We start from the raw sequence: 16,468 nt of genomic DNA on the forward strand, positions 1-16,468 counted from the left end.
GTGACATTGTCAGGGTGGGGGCTGGGGAGGGCTGCCAGTCCCTAGGGGAGCCAGAGAGGCCCATGTCACTCTTCTAACAGAAACTGCTGCTCTACTATATCACTGTAAACATACCTGGCAGTAAAGCTTGGTGGCTGGTAGTTTTCATGTAATCTGTCTTAGATTTTGAGTGAGTTTTGCTAGTGGTCCTGGAACAATGAATGTTGGACTAAGCATTTTCAGAACTTTCCAACTCATTGTTCTGTCTTTAATGACCTATACAACCTCAAGACAGGATTTCCTAGTAGAGAGTTCCCTTGTGTTATGTACTTCACCAAGTGGTTCCTCCAGGGCTGGCCATGCAGAGGAGCATCAGCATGGCCCATTAATCAGACTGGATTGGATTTCTTCCCTTGTTGGCTGTCCTGGAACAGGTTAAGCCACGGGCTGATTCACTAGCCTTCCTTTATACCTACCTGATAGGTAGTGTTTGGGTTTAGTGAGCAATGACATACATCCTAAAGTCCTAGAGAGTCCACCCCCATTTTAGATTAGATTAGGAGCATGGTTAGGGCAAGAAAGGTTTGGGTTTCTGAGGAGACTCTAGGGGTCTGAGGTTTTGACCCAGCCTCTGAAGGAGCTAGATTGCTACTCTGCTGGGAGCTTGCCAATCATTTTAAAAGTCTACTCTGTCTGGGTTTGGCCTCTCTAACTTCTTGGTGTATCCTGGTAGGGCAGTTGACCAGGTCACACCCCTTCATCAAGGCCCAGGTTTCATACTGATCCATGCTTTCTCCTCCAGGTGATTCGAAAGGGCTGGTTGACCATCAACAATATCAGCCTGATGAAAGGTGGTTCCAAGGAGTATTGGTTTGTGCTCACTGCGGAGTCCTTGTCGTGGTACAAGGATGAGGAGGTGAGTATCCAGGAAACCTGACTGCCTAATCTGGCAAGAGACAGTACCATGATGTGGATTGGTGAGCTGATTAAAAGGGAACAGAATGGGCTGGCCAACTATGATTGACCATCCAGTTCCTTTTGAGAAGCAGGTAAATCATGAATTTCAATGGGAATTATGGTCACAGACTATTGTCAGGGATGATAGAGACATTGAGGATACAAGGGCTCAAGCTATACAGAGTAAGCATCACAGCTTAGTTGTAGTTAGAGGCACCAAAATGCATCAGGCAAGTAGGAAGCCAACCTGGTGAAGACCATTTGTATTATTTGGCCTATATGTGACCTGGAAGCTTTGCAAGATACCCCCTGGCACCAGCCATCGTGTTAGCACCTTTAGGTGTTTTCCCCAGTGAGCATGTATGGAATGAAAGCTTAGGAGGCTGGGGTTGGGAAGGATTCATAAAGTAGATTAGAGGTCCTCATAAATGTTTGTTATTACTATAGAGTTGTGGGTGTCTTTGGGCCTATGATTTCTTTTCCCCCCAGGGATTGGTGTTATGGCTCCAGGCCCAGTGCTCTGTATTACTGCAGCTGCCTCAGGAATATATTTTTATTCAAATTTAAACTTTGTGGACATGTTACATCCTCTTAGTGGAAGGCAAGTTCCTTGCTGGCGAAGCCCATTTTTTTTTCATCCCTACTACCAAGCATAGGTACTGCCTTAGACTAGATCAATGATTATTTCATTAAATTGAGTATTGGCTTCCCATCCTTGTGACCCTGAGCACTTCAGATTGTGGTAGAAGAATACTAGAGAATTCACGTTTGCTTTTTCTTGGATCCAAGCCTGGAGAACGTGGGAGAAAGAATGACTGGGAAGCCCTGAATTTGGAGTTAGTACATCTGGATTGGATTCCCAGCTCTGCTCTTTACTCTCTCTGTGTGACTTTGGGCAAATTAATTAACCTCTCTCAATCTGTTTCCTCCTATAAAATTTGAGGCTGGTTAGGATGACCTCTATTACTTCCAGTGTTTGATCCAATAATCTTAGCTTTATTAGGTAAAAGAATATGAGATCGGAGCATACATCACAGCCAAGTCATCCTAAAGAGCTTTAGATTTCTTAAATAAGGAAACTGATAGACTTCCTTTCTCATCAGTAAGTCAAGACACCCAGAAAAGTTGCTCAGGCCCTATTTACAGAATTCTTAGGAACAGTCCTTAAAACTTCCCTGTACAGCTTGGTTGGTAGCAATACAAGTCCAGATATAACCTTGATTCTCTCTGTAAGGTCTCCCCACCCCCACACTTGTCTCACTTGTGCCAAAATGGTGACTTCTACCATCTTAGAGCGCCCCCAAGCCCTTCACTCTTTCTCTATTCCATCCTCATAGCTAGTTTAGATTTCTGCTTGTGACTGGTATTCAGTCTTCATGTTCCTCGGTGTCTTTAACTGTGATCCCAAATGCTGTTTAGGATCAAGGCCTGCCAGGATCCTTGAAAATGTAAGGTGGTCCTTATTGGTTTCCCCATAGTTCTGCAAAAGAGAAATTTTATGAGAATGGTGATTTGCAAAGTTCTATGCAGTGATCTTTGGAAATGTGTATATTAGTTGTGGGCCCTGGCCCAGCCCAATCCTTCATTTGAAAAAAAGAAAGCCTTGACTACTGGCTCCCCACAGTTTCCCTGTGAGGCTTCCTGGTGTGGGCCACACTTATCTTGGTCTCTGTCTACACTGAGAGATGGAGCCCTTTCAACCTTCCTTTGATCGTGGAGTCCCCTCAGCTCTCCCACCTCCAGTTTCTGTCTTTTGTTGATCTTCAGGGATCACGAGATCAGGTGTGATGTTCATTTATGAGCAGGAAAGTGTTGTGTTTTGGTGTACTTCTTCCCTAAAGGGAATCCTAAGTTGGGGGAAGAGCCGCAGACCCTCATGGTATATGTCCATATATCTGTTTCACAGACTGAAACAGCTCCTGCTCAAATGCAGCTATATGTACTTGCCTCATGAATGGTGGACTGTGTGTGTGTGTGTAGTGAGGCAGAGTAGAAGCGTTTGAGGGAGGTGGGATATAGGACCAAAACTGCCTGGAAATGGGGAGGGAGCAGCTTCCTGATTGGCCAGACCTAGAGATCTTCAAATGGATCTTTTCAGTCTCCCTTGCCAGGTTTCCCCAGCAGCGCCTCTAAATTGGTTTTAGAGCAAAACCAGTAGCAAAGGGGCATTCTCTCCTAGATCAGGAAATGCAGAGGAGGAATTTAGGCAAATACCCTCCTGCTGCCTTCATCTCTTCTAAGCTGCAGACTCCTCAGGGAGACAGTATGGCCCAGAACCACTCCTCCAAGTGCCTTGGAAAATGCTTTTGCATTTTTTTTTTAAACTTTCCACCCCCACAGTCTAGAAGCTAGTCTCCTTCGTGGTGCGTCAGCTCTTGAGTGAGTACATTCTGATGGTTTCCAAACTTCCATTTTGGTGAGAACAGAGACACATCAGCAAATTCATTGAGCTTGGATGGGCTCTAGTATGAACAGCAGTATTGGATTCCCTTTGCAAACTTGGACTGGCCAGTTGAGTGGGATAGGAATGTACAGAAGATGGTAGTTTGGTCTTGAATTAAAGGTAATACGTTTTGAGTTCCTTTTCCCCTTTCTCTTAGTAAACCTAGAAATGAGGTATTTTTCCTAACGGGAAAGGGGAGACAAACTGATCTTGCCAGCTTTGGCATTCCAATTGTACTAAGATGAGAGCTAGGGAACAGCATTCCCCAGCACACCCCGTAAACCTTGCCTGTCCCCCGCCAGCAGTTTCCTGTTGGCAGAGCTCTCAGTGGGAGCACTGTCTGGCCCTTTGCTGTTGAGTAATGAGAACCAGCAGGCACTGTGAATGAGGCTCTGTGTTCTACAGACACAAAGCCAGCAGGAATCCTAGAGGTGAGGAGAGGGAAATAAAACATTGTTTCTCAAAAAGCAGAAGGTCTGCTCTGCTAATACAGAGCCTTTCTCCTAACATATGTCTCCTAGACATGGCAGCCTTTCTGGAAAGAAGGAAAAGAATGAACAAAGGACAGTTGAGATACATTTATTTTGATACCTTAATAAAGAAAGATACAAATATTTAAAAATAAAAATTTTAAATGACACCGCCCTGCATGTGCTCTTTGTCTCAGGGCTGAAGGGAAGATTTGCTGAGGGAGCCCCACAGCCTGTTGAGCTTTTTCCTCTTGAACTCACCTCGGGGCCCTCTTTCCCTTGCACAAATACCATTTTCCTCCTGAGCTTTTCCCTTTAATCTCCAGCCTACACTGGCTAGACGATTTCAATCTAACAAGCATTCATTAGGCCTGTACTTTGTGTATGGCATATAGGGAGGAAAATGCAAATCTTGAAGGACTTACCTGGAGGTGCTGTTGGCTTGGCCTCCACTTTGCTGGCTCCTGAGTCGATGATTTTCCAAGCCCAGCCTAACCAATGTGCAGACTACTGTACACATTTGCAATCTCCTGGACAGGTAGTCTGAACACTGGGCTGGTGGGGCTGGCATTTGAGGGGATTCTCCTGCTCCTACCCTTCGAAGCATTCCTTTTGAGAAGGGATGTGTTCTTAAAGCTCATTTTACAAGGAGAGGAAAACTGCTGTTCCCTCAAAGAATCTGCTTTGTCTCTTCTGACGTGGCAAGTCTTCAGCAGGACCCAGTCTGGAGAAAGTTGTGGTTTTTCAGGAAATCCTAAGGCAGGCGGGTGGGGGTGGGAGAGGGAGGGTTTAGGTTCATGGCCTCTGTACAAAGGAGGACGTCACTTTTGGGACATGGGGTGGGGATGGGGGGGGTGAGTGTGTGCCTGTAGCATCTGGAGATATTTTCTGGGTGGAACATAGTTATAAACAATTCCAGATGTTGCATTTCACTGAAGCTGCTGTAGCCCATGACTCAGGAGGGTGGCCCCTCTAAAAGCAGCAGACCTGTGCTCATCTAAACCAACTGCAGAGCTTTCTGCTGCTTTGGGGGAGGGGGGGAGACAGGCAATACTAAGAATAGGGGAGCCCTGTCTATAAAGGCTGTGGCAGAGCCCTTCCAGTGGGCTTGCTTGGGAGCCCTGCAAGATCTTCCAAGAACCGTCTTTAGCCTTGCCTATTCATCCATCTGCCCATGACAGAAAACCTGGGCTAGAAAATGGTACGCGGCTGGATGGAGCAGTTCTGCTGTGTCTGTCGCACACACGTCATTGCCCTCCAGCTCTCTTCATCCGTTAGTGTTCAAACTGGCATGACTAAACCCTTGGCCCAAAAGACCATGTGTTTTTTGCACCTCAGTCTCTTTTGGATTCCCTTTTCCTCGCCATTCTCAAAGTTTGGTTTGGGAGGCACACATGACCCATTCTGCTCTCTGGCTTTCTTCTTCCTTGCCCATATCTGTCAGCAGGAACTCTAGCAAACTCAAGACTTACTTAAGTGTGGATCTGGAAGCTAGATACTTGCCCTCCACTTTTCCTATCATCTGTACAACAGATATTTATTAAGCACCTTCTGTGTGCCAGGTCTTCTGTATGCTTGGTGCTTTGAGGGTCGCAGGGATAAGCAGGGTATGATGGCTCCTGCCCTACAGAAGTCTAGATCCCATAGACTCTTTTGTTTCTGAGTTGTCCTATTTGTGGTCCACAAACTGCCAGCCAGCTAATTGAATCAGTGTTTCCTGCAGGTACCAGAGAAGCTGGCAATTAGGCAACCAGTTCTTGCTAAGCACTTGTGACAGGCACCGTACTAGGATGTGGGGATCCAAAAATGAAACCGTCCCGAATTTGATGGAGTTTAGACAAGCTCCTGCACCCTGAGCCAGAACAGGGCTCAGGGCCTTTCTCATACAGTACATGTAGTAGTGGTGGCGGCGGCAGCCACATTAGGCAAGTTAAGTAACCTAAATGAAAATGGCAACGTTTTCTAAAGCTGTGTCACCCTGCTTGGGGGAGTTATTTGTGTCATTTTTTTCCCTCCTGTACATTTTAGGAAAAAGAGAAGAAGTACATGCTGCCGTTGGATAACCTCAAAATTCGAGATGTGGAAAAGGGCTTCATGTCCACTAAGCACATCTTTGCTATCTTCAACACAGAGCAGAGGTGAGGATGTCCCTGCTGTGCCCCACGTTCCCTCTAAATGCTAGCACCCATTTGAGTGACTTGAAGCCAGAGCATGGCTTGACCAGTCTGACTGTGCCTACCTGAGCTCGAACAGATTTCTGCTCTGTAACATAGATGGCTGTCTCTGAGCCTTTCAGATTCTTGAGCCAGTTTCAGGGGGACTGCAGTTCAGAGCTTTGAGAACCAGTTTCATTTTGTTGTGCCTGTTAGGTTGAGTGTGGCCTTTGTGTCTTAACCAACCTCAAAACATGCTAATTTTTAAATTATAAATTTAAATTGTTTAAGCATTACCATTTTACTAGGGTTTTTTGGGGTTTTTTTACTAGTGGTAGGAGGGCACATGATTTAGAGCAAGATTTAAAAATACATTTTCATACCTTGATAACAACTGGTGAACATTGTGTTTCTCTCCCCGCCCCTCCCCAGGGGACTGAATCTTTCTTGGCTTGTTCAGAAGGCTTGAGGCAGAGCAGGGCTCAGGGCCTTTCTCTTATAGCATCATAGTAATGGTGGTGGCAGCGGCAACTTCTGCCCCCTGGCCCCAACTTCCCTAGGTATGAAAAAGAAAACAGATGAGTGCTGAACTTTGCCCTTTCAAGTTCCCTGTGCTCCCTTGTTTTTCTTCCTCAGCCTGAGAAAAAGTCATGAGTGTTAATATGCTGGCCTTCATGGAAGCCCTAGGTAGTCCTTTCTTTCCCATCAGAAATGTTATGGTTGTTTTATTAGTTTGCTCTAGGTTGATCTCATTATCAAAGGCTTTAGCAGGCTAAAGATTATTCTGCTGCCTTTTGTTTTTTTGTGCTACGTTACTCCAGATGACAAATACAGGTATTCATATATATGAACAGCGTATTAGAAAATAGAAACAGACGGACAAGCAGCAACAGAGATGATAAATGACTGCAGAAGCGTGTGACCTCCATTACTTACCATTCTTTGACTCCACCCCTGCAAGATGTGTTTGTCTAGTTTTACATAGTATCCATACCATCATTTTACATCTCCTTTTGACTTTTACTGTGTGTAGGATATAATGTGTTACTATTGTTATCTTTAACTACATGGTTGTAGTCACCATGTGTAATGTTTTTCTGGTTCTGATTTCTTCACTGACTGCCTTTTTTTTTTTAAAGGAACAATTTTTTTAAACATTCCCCCACCCCCCGCCCCCAATAGCAATAAAGGTTCTTTTCATATATGGTGAAGTTGTGGGGCCACTTCCTAGGTCGGGGACCCTGTACATTGTCACTTGCCACAATCGCTGGACCCTGAATCATCCTGCCAGGTGCCATGAGTGAGGTGGAAGGACAAGGCTATGAATGGGGCAGCACCTCAGCAAACCTCTTATTTGTACTTTACTTTCTGCAGGAATGTCTATAAGGACCTACGTCAGATTGAGCTAGCCTGTGACTCCCAGGAGGATGTAGATAGTTGGAAAGCCTCTTTCCTCCGAGCTGGGGTCTATCCTGAGAAAGACCAGGTTGGTACCTGTCTAGTATCTGGGGATGAGGGAGGGAAAGGGAGTGAATGGAACTTTGGAGTGGGCCAGGCCCAAGGCATTGCCATGTGGGTAGAGGGTATTCACCGAGAATCAGTTCTCTTGTGTTTGAGTTCTTCTCATCATGTGAGAGGATAGAGTTGGCTATAAGAAGCACTCACAACTTTCTTTTGACCCTGGACCAGGCTGAGAATGAGGACGGGGCCCAGGAAAACACCTTCTCCATGGACCCTCAACTGGAACGCCAGGTGGAAACCATCAGGAACCTTGTTGATTCCTATGTGAGGATTATCAACAAGTCTATCCGTGACCTCATGCCAAAGACAATCATGCATCTCATGATCAACAATGTGAGTTTTCCAAGTGCCCAGGATGTGGAGACTCAAACTTGGGTAGCTGGACCAAAGGGAGAACTTCTGTGCTTAGGCCCCCCTGCAACATGTCCAAGGACCTGGGAAGTCTGGGATGTGAATATTTACCCAGGAGTCTTATATTTTCAGTAGGTCACCTTTGAGATCTTGGTCCAGGTCCCCAGGAGGGAAAGGGCAAAGTCTGATGGGAAGGCTCTGAGGAATTGGGCTTAAGTTCACCAGGATGGGCTTTCTTTGGGTTTCTTTGGGGCTAGTCAGGTCTCCATATTTTATCCTGTGCATGTCCTGTACTGTCTGTCAGTGGAGAAGAGGCATAACCCTGTCGTCCCCCGTCCCCCTAATTTGATCTCTGGGCTTTTCTCCTCATACCACAGACCAAGGCCTTCATCCACTCAGAGCTACTGGCCTATCTCTACTCCTCCGCGGACCAGAGCAGCCTGATGGAGGAATCTGCGGACCAGGCACAGCGTCGAGAAGACATGCTGCGCATGTACCATGCCCTGAAGGAGGCACTTAACATCATTGGGGACATCAGCACCAGCACTGTGTCTACCCCGGTGCCCCCACCTGTGGATGACACATGGCTCCAGAGTTCTAGCAGTCGGCACAGGTCTGGCCAGACATCTGCAAGGCTGCCTGGGGAGAAGGGTGGGCACCTGCAGCTAAGGCACCCAGGGCAGCTTTAAGGGGAGGGAAGAGGCCTTGGGCCTCTTTTTTCTTTTCACTTCTGCTTGCCCAGGGGCAGAACTAGGACCAGTGGATAGAAGTAGGGGCAGGGTCGGTTCAGTATAAAGGAGTATATCATATCATTATATTATGTATATTATATATGTGTTCTTATCACCCTTGCTCCAGAAAGCTTGCCTAAAGGTATTCCAGTAGAGGCTGACTGACCACTTGTTGGACTAGAGAACCTCTGTATTCCCTTCTGAGTCTTTGATTTTACAATTCTAGTGAGGACCTGATAGCTGGGGAAGGGGGTGTGTAGGATCCCCAGCCCTGAGGGACTCGAGGGCAGATAGCCATTGGCCAACAGTTAAGGTGCCTCAAGCCATAATTGGCAGGTGGATCCAGCTCAGAGTCCAGGAAACAGATTTGGGTCCTCATCCTGGTTCATCCTACTGCTACCTGCTGACACTTGGCCCCTCCACAACTCTAGATCCCAACCTCTGTTCTCTGTCTTCTCTTTCAGTCCCACACCTCAGCATCGACCTCCTGCCAGTGTGCCTCCCCCAGGAAGACCCCCTGCAGTCAGGGGCCCTACCCCGGGTCCACCTCTGATCCCTGTGCCTGTAGGAGTCGCTGCTTCCTTTGTGGCTCCCCCTATTCCCTCTCGGCCTGGACCTCAAAATGTCTTCACTAACAGTGATCCCTTTTCAGCCCCACCTCAGATCCCATCTCGGCCAGCACGCATTCCGCCTGGCATCCCCCCTGGTGTGCCCAGGTAAGATTCATCTTAAACCCCTGCCTGTTCCCTTTTCCCTTTTCTCCCTGCCAGGGACAGCCTTGTTGTCTTCAGTACTTTTTGAGTTAGAAGGTCCCTCACTCACATGGCACTTAAGTATGAGAAAAAACAACCCTGGCAAAGCTCAGCTCTGTCCCAGCAAACCCTTTGGGAGCATGGCTGCCAGCCTCCCTAACCCCATCCCCTCAGGACCTACTACACACAGACATTTACCTCTTTGCTCTCAGCAGGGGGCTTGCTGGCCATGGGAGCCAATATTCTTTTTTCAATTGATTAGTTGTTCTTTGTGGAAGAATCCTCCTCCAGCTTCCAAGGTCAAGGCAGAGGGGGTCTGGCTTAGAGGTAGTTGTTTTGTCCATGAAAGGATGCGCTAGGGCTCCCAGCCAAGTGACTGATCTTCGGACCCTCCCCATTGGTGCTTGGATTCTCCTATGCTCTGAGGGGGGTTGAGGGGAGAGACTGGAGAATCTTGACTAAGCCAACAGCCCTGTAGCTCATGCTACTGTTTCCCCTCTTGGCTTGCCTTTCCCATCCTCACTGGGTTCTCTTCCCATATGTTTCTGTTTTCTTTACAGCAGAAGACCCCCTGCCGCACCGAACCGGCCAACCATTATCCGCCCGGCGGAACCATCATTGCTAGATTAACCTTGGGTTCTAAAAAAAGCCCATGTACTCAGTGGGGTGTGACAACCAGACCATCAGGGTACCATTGTGGGTGGGGTTTCTATACACTGTTGGCTCTGAGGGGCACCCAAGGTTGTAGAAAGGAAATGTGGCTCTGGGCCCTGAGGCCTCTTTCCCTTCCCCTTTTTCTCCCTTAGTCCCTGATAGCCAGGCCTGAGGCCACGTTTGCCAGGCAGTGGGCGTGGTGGCACACCTGCCTTCCTTGCCCATCCCAGCACAGAGGCAGGCAGCACCCAGGGGCTCGCTGACAGGCCAGGGACGCAGCTCTGCAGGCTTCCAAGGCACTTGCACTTACCCCTGAACTGAGCGGTCCTGGGGAGCCTGGAGTGGGGTCGGGTTCTTGCACTTTGTGAATGAGGTCTGGGACCTGAGTTAGGACAGAGGGGTGGGACTGATGTAGTGGCCTGTCAGCTCAGCCCATCAGTCCTAGGCACTGTTTATGTATAAATGATATATGTATGGGGGAGGGAGGGACGATGAGTCTTGGGCTTTGGGCACAGCAAGAGCCTGTGTTTCTGTGTCTGTGGCCCTTTGAGTGACTTGTGATTAAACCAAATGTAAACTGGAGACCAGGTGAGCTGCCACATCCTTTGTACTCAAGTTAAATGATGTGCTATTACCAGATGAGCCAGTGGGGTCAGGGCTTCTCTTCCCTAAGTCACCTTGTTTGGGGAGAGAGTCTTGCTGACCAGTTAGTACTAAGTCTTGGGCCCCCCCCCCACTCCTACCCCTAGCCCCGGGCCAGAATGGGGACTACTGCTCTTCTCACCATGAGTCTCACTCATGTTCATCACCCCAGGAGCTCAGAGTGACAGTAAATCGTGAAGTAGCAAGGACCAGGGCCTGGCCTGGGGTTATCAGATGAACCTAGTCAGAAAGTAGCTAGCCCAGTATTGGAGGTCGTGGGGGTTATGGTGGCCAGAGTTTTGGTGGTCTTCTTGATCTCTCCACTGCCACGGACTGCTCCTTTACACTCCTAGCCACTGGTGTATTTGCACACCTCCAGCTGTACATAGTCCTTCTGGAAGTCAGGCTTAACTAAAATGTCAAGCCCAAGCCCAAACACTGCTGCATTGGAGCCTCTGTGTTAAGCTTCCAGAGAATAATCTCCAGCCCTTAAATCCACCCTAAACCCCAGAGCTGCCTTAAAGCCCCTGCTAGGGATGGGGACCCATTGGGGTGCAGAACTGACTCTTGGGAAAGTGGTCTTCCCTTCACCCCCAACCCCAGGCCAGGGAGCACTTGGATCAGGGACCATGCCTGCCTGAGGACTGCCCAAGGCTCAGAGCTGATGTTGGCCTGGCTGGCAAAACATCTGCCAGACCTAACACGTTTAGGACCCTGTGTGGGAAATGGGCTCCAGCTCTGGTCACGCTGGCACCTCTCTGTAGGACTTAACTTGTTCCTTCACTCAATTTGACCAGTGTAAGTGCCTCTGCTCTGTACCCTATTAATAAACTAAAAATAAAGGGAAGCTACTGGTGGCTGGTGTTTGTCTCCTCCTGTCTTTGGGAGTAAAGGGGATGAGAATCTGCTTCTTGAGGGTCCCCTTACTGTCCCAGAATCCTGCTCAGCCCTGTCCATGCTGTCCCTGTTTCTCACCCTAGGCCTGAGTTCTGTGGAGGTACCAGGAATATCAGAATTAGCTGCCCCACCCCATCCATCTTTACCTGCCGGCTGTTTCTCCAGGACAGCCAGCCAAGCAGTTACTGAGCCTCTAATCCCCAGAACCACCTCTATCCATCCCCACCTTCAGACCTTGCCCAGCCCTATAAATGTTCAGGCATAGGCTTCGATGTCTTTTCAAGGATGTGGAGCTGCTTGGATAGGGAATCTGGTCAGAGATTTAGAATAGAGAGAAACTACTCCCTGGAGACTTGGGGGTATTTAAACTGGTGCTACAATTTCCCACCAACCAAAGTACTGTGGATGGCAAGATACTGTTAGTAAGTTCTGCATTCACTTCATCTTGCCTTAGTCTGGCCTCTAGTAATGGCTCTCGTCCTGTGGGTCCAAAACCAGGCAAATAAACCAAAGCCGCCTGCCTTGGAGAGGGTTTGTCCTGCTGCCTGCAGAATTTCTATCCTGTTACCAAGGGCAGAGGTTCCACCAAATGTAGAGCAAGGCTCCCAGAACTGTACAGGGAGTAGTCCCTGAGAGGAGACTGAATCTGGCAGAAGCCCAAGCTTTTCAGCTGGTCAGAACTGTTTAACCCTCTACCTGGAGACATCTGCCCACATCACCCCAAGATCTGACTCCCTGGGAAAGGCAGAATTGTCCCACTCTTAACAAAGAATCCACTCCTACACTTGGTTTTGTCAAAGAGGCCCGCCCACTCCACGGCTTTCTCTCCACAACGTTAAACTTATTGTTTCTATTTCTCTCTTGTGCTCAGGCGACCACCTCCTTCTGCTCCTTCCCAGCCCTTCTTCTGAGTTTCATCTGGTTGAGAGACATCTGTCTCTCTAGGTGCCAATCTGCTGCCTTTGCCCAAGGCACTGCCCTGTGGGCCTTGGGAGCTGAGGGGACATTTTCCCATTCAGACTAGGCCTGAGCTCCCTACAGTGGCACCATGGAGAGCTGGCTTTCACTCCTGCTGGTCATGTTGCTCTAGGCCCAGACTTGAGAGGCTGGTTTTCAGGGGCATAGGCCCTAGGTGCAATCCACTTGTGCCCCCAGCCTAGGCCCCAGTCACCACACACTCCATGATTCCAAGAGTAATTTATTGAACCAGAGCTGGTACTTTGTTCCATGTGGCTCAGGAGTCACCCCTTTCTACCCCTGGCTAACAGCTTTCTGCCCAGTAAGGGTACTGCCCTTGTTCCCTTGGCCAACTGGTTCCCAAGGGCTTTCATTTGGTTTGAAAGTCTCTTTCAAACACAGACTGAGTGGGTCGAGTCCTCCAGTTGGGGATGCAGCCACACTGGTGCTGTTTAGAACTTTATTAGGCCATGAGCCAAAGCCTCCCCCTGCCCCTGCATGCAGTGCCAGGCTGGAGGAGAACAACTTAGTCTGTCTCCAATAAACTGACAGTCCTGGGCAAGCACATGACAGTGTCTGAGTTTCATTAAAAGTTCTTGGTGAGGCACAAGGGGGTTGCCCCCTCCTGTTTGTATTCCATCTCTTAGTCTGTTTCTGCTGGGGACTAGGCACCAGCCCCACACAGGGCTAATTTTGTCTCTGAGCAGCTGGCATTTGGGGGACTGAAATAACAGAGTGGAGGGAGAAGAGAAAGATCATGTGGCCATTCTGGGAGTGGACTCAGCCTGGAGTCTAAAGAATGACGCCACAGCCTGACCCAGGGGACACCTAGACTGGCGGGAGAGGGAACGGGGTGAGATGGGGGTGGGGGGAGTTTGCCCCAGGATGGATAATACTTAAGGCACCTGGGGGTTGGGGGGAGATAATCTTTACTCTCTGGGCAGCTTTGGAACAAAAGATTTCACCCCATCTCTCCCTCCTTGCTTTCTTCAGTTATGGAGCTTGCAGCTCCTTATCTGCACCTCTAATAAGGCACAACCCTTCCAGGACAGGAAGTCCCATAATGCATCCCCCACACCATCCCAGCTGTTCATTCACTGCTCAGGCCTTTGTTTCTGTTTCAACTTAGGTTTGGGGTATCCTGAGGATACCCCTGAGCTCCAGAGGACAAAAGACCTCCTAGAAGCCTCTGAATTAAGTACCTGCCTCATCTTTCTATGCAGAGAAAAAAAAATCCTCTACCCACCCTCTTATGTCCTTGACAAAGGGGAGGGGCCAGCACCCCAGGTTTCTCCTGACCCTTTCTTGGTCAGTTTTAAACTGCTTCCCCTAAGGAAGTTCAGTTGTTCCTAAACCCAGGGCTATGAATAGACCCTGGGCAGGAGAGAGACTCCCTCCACACCCCCCCCCATTCCCTCCCAAAGCTACCCCTCTCCAGGGAAGGCTATGTGCGCACAGCCCGCTTGTCCTGGAAGAGGCCTTTGAGCGTGCACACTTGTAGCACAGCCACTAACAGCAGCAGCCCCACGTTAACAGCAGACCAGAAGTTAACCCTCTCAAGGTTGCCCTCCTGCAGATTACGGTCTCGAGCTTCAAAAGCCCTCAACAGAGTCAGCACCTGGATACTTCGCTCCAGCCTCGTCTTCATCATCTCAATGGACTCCTATGGGGAAGAAGGGAAGAGGCAAGCTTCTCAGACAAGGCCTGGACATATTGGTCCCTAAAATTGAGTCAGGCCCCATCCCCTTAGCCTGAAACAGCCCACCCAGGTTTAATATTTATACAAACCTCATAGACTGGGCAGGGAATTCCTCCCACTATTCCAAAGGAAGACCAAGTGTGTGGTAAAGGCACAAATTTCCCAGTGAGACCAAAGCAGTACTATGGAAGTACTGAGTACATCTAGCAGTGCAGTGGAAACCAAGTAGGTCAAAATTTAAATCCCACTTATTAGCTGAATGACCTCGGGCAAGTTGCTGTATCTCTCTTGAGTCTTATTTTTTCTCATTTAAAAATATACTAATAATATTCGTACTACCTATTTCACTGAGTCGAAAGGGAAGTGCTTTGTAAACTTCAAACTACTATGTAAATATAAACCATTACAACATTTCCCTTTTACTAAAGAGCTGTTCTTCAGAGCTGCTGAAAGAGTCTTAAGCAGCTGGGTCAGGGAGAACAGATGCTGCTCTGGGCTGGAGGTAGAAATCCAGTTCCCACCTTAATGTCCTCAATCTTGATGTCAAGCATTTCTTCAGGCTCCACCACATCAGCCCAGCCATCACCATCACTATCCTCCTCATCTTGTAGACTGTCAAATATGAGCTCAAAGAACACTAGCTTCTCTGAAATAGTGCTGAAGGAATTGTCAAAACACAGCTTGTAGTCTCCGAACTCTGTGGGCTCCACCCTGGAGATGAGAGAAGAGAATAAGCAGCTCCTCGAGCTGGATAGGGTAACATGCCCACTCACCCCATTCTGCCAAGGAGATGGCCCTGCAGCCCTGGCAGGTAACAGTGGGTAACCTGAGGCCAGGTCAGGCTTGGCAGATGTAACCAAACCCTTCAAAAGTAGGGCAGGCAACCTGGGAGGTAAAAGGGGGTGGGGTGGGGACGGGGACACTGGGAGACAGCGTGGGGCCAGGAGAAGGTATACTCACGTGTGCACCCCATCGGACTTGCGGTACTCACTAACCAGCAGCACACCCCGAGGGCTCTCCAGGGAGAAATCCACATCTAGCCCAGCACCTCCGATGACCTGGAGGCAGAGGCAAAACAGGGGGGCCCCCCCTTGAATGCAGGTATGAGGACTGCCCCCACTCTCAAGGCTTGAACCGACCAGCCTCGGGGAACGCTGACAGGAGAGCCGGAGGGGTCCCGGCCACCCAGCAGCCAGGGGCCCACACTGCTTGCAGGGTAAAGTTAGGATCCCATCCTCGCTCCCATTCCCCAGGTAGTCTCCTCACCCCCTCCCATCCCCTAGCCTCCAGGGCTCTGGCCCCGCCCCTCCAAGGCACTTTTTTCCAACCCCGCCCTTATTGTGTCTTGGTCCCACTTTCTAAGTCCCAGGGTCTAAGACCCCACCTCCTGATCTAGCCCCGCCCCTTCTCGAATGCCGGGTTCTGGCCCCGCCCCCTTACTCATCAGGGCCCCAGGCTATGGAACCGCCCCTAGCGGACCTAAGCCTCTGGCCCCGCCCACAAAGGGACCCCAATCGTCTCGGGCTCCCCTCCCCCCACCGTCCAGCTTCCCCACCCCCACCTGGTACTCGGCCTCCAGGCTGGCGTTGGCCGGTGCGGGCTGGTAGAAACACTGCCTACGGCCAGCAGGCAGCAAAAATGTGAACTCGCCGTCCTGAGGTGGGGGAGCCCGGGAGCCAGGCTCGGCCGCTGTCCCGGCCACCAGTGGCGATAGCCATTCCGCCAGGACAAGGGCCAGGGCCGCCCTTGCCGCCATCATCCGGGTCATCCGGCAGTGTGAGGAAGGGACGCGGCCCCTTTAAGGCTTGGCTCCGCTCCCCGGCTACCTCTCCGCACTGTTGGTTCCCACGCCTGCCTGTTGGGCGAGGAGTCCCGCCCCTTCTGCCCCATCGCTGGGATCGGAGAGAGGCCCTGCTCTCCCCTTCGTTTTCTTCCTTTCTGGAAGCAGCCCCTCCGCGGGAACTCGGTGGGACGAAACCAGAGCTCCTGCTGAGCCATCCCCCTCAGGCAATCGGCGAGACAGCTAAGCCCAGGCCAGAAGGAGGGACTAGGGGGCCTCACGGAGGAGCCGCGCGACCGTTTCCCAGAATGCCCCGAGGGGGGAGCTGTTGGCAGTTACTCGGCTTCCCCGTCTCTTCGCGTGGTCTGGCTGAGCGTGGGGTGGTGTCGGGGTCTCGCGGCCCGCCCTCTCCGGGGAGGGGCCTGGCCGCACCCTTCGCCCGTGACCCCTGTTCCTCCCTACAGCCCGGATTTCTGGGTGGC

The 16,468-nt window shown here is 50.0% G+C and overlaps 2 protein-coding genes across 7 annotated transcripts in view; one reads left to right on the top strand and one right to left on the bottom strand.

Annotated features, from left to right (window-relative positions):
• Positions 1–11,510, top strand: part of DNM2 (dynamin 2) — a 75,672-nt gene extending 64,162 nt beyond the window's left edge. For 4 of the 6 annotated variants that reach the window (XM_020995014.2, XM_020995019.2, XM_020995013.2 and 1 more), the window contains 7 exons: positions 782–895; positions 5,878–5,987; positions 7,377–7,488; positions 7,692–7,856; positions 8,252–8,487; positions 9,070–9,321; positions 9,918–11,510. In XM_020995014.2, the coding sequence (XP_020850673.1) occupies positions 782–895; positions 5,878–5,987; positions 7,377–7,488; positions 7,692–7,856; positions 8,252–8,487; positions 9,070–9,321; positions 9,918–9,987 (1,059 nt within the window). In that variant the 3' untranslated portion in view covers positions 9,988–11,510. The remainder of the gene's footprint in view (positions 1–781; positions 896–5,877; positions 5,988–7,376; positions 7,489–7,691; positions 7,857–8,251; positions 8,488–9,069; positions 9,322–9,917) is intronic. The other 2 variants (XM_020995016.2, XM_020995015.2) reach the window with 1 other exon arrangement.
• Positions 11,511–12,732: 1,222 nt separating this feature from the next.
• TMED1 (transmembrane p24 trafficking protein 1) lies at positions 12,733–16,153 on the bottom strand. The gene is made up of 4 exons (XM_020995028.2): positions 15,768–16,153; positions 15,167–15,264; positions 14,728–14,917; positions 12,733–14,170 (listed from the first exon to the last, which is right to left on the bottom strand). The coding sequence occupies exons 1-4, from the start codon at positions 15,972–15,974 to the stop codon at positions 13,952–13,954; spliced, it is 714 nt and encodes a 237-aa protein (XP_020850687.1). The 5' UTR covers positions 15,975–16,153; the 3' UTR covers positions 12,733–13,951.
• Positions 16,154–16,468: the final 315 nt, after the last annotated feature.

This window comes from Phascolarctos cinereus, unplaced genomic scaffold, assembly GCF_003287225.1.
Source record: "Phascolarctos cinereus isolate Bilbo 61053 unplaced genomic scaffold, phaCin_HiC Scaffold_4;HRSCAF=312, whole genome shotgun sequence".
Classification (NCBI taxonomy): Eukaryota; Metazoa; Chordata; class Mammalia; order Diprotodontia; family Phascolarctidae; genus Phascolarctos; species Phascolarctos cinereus.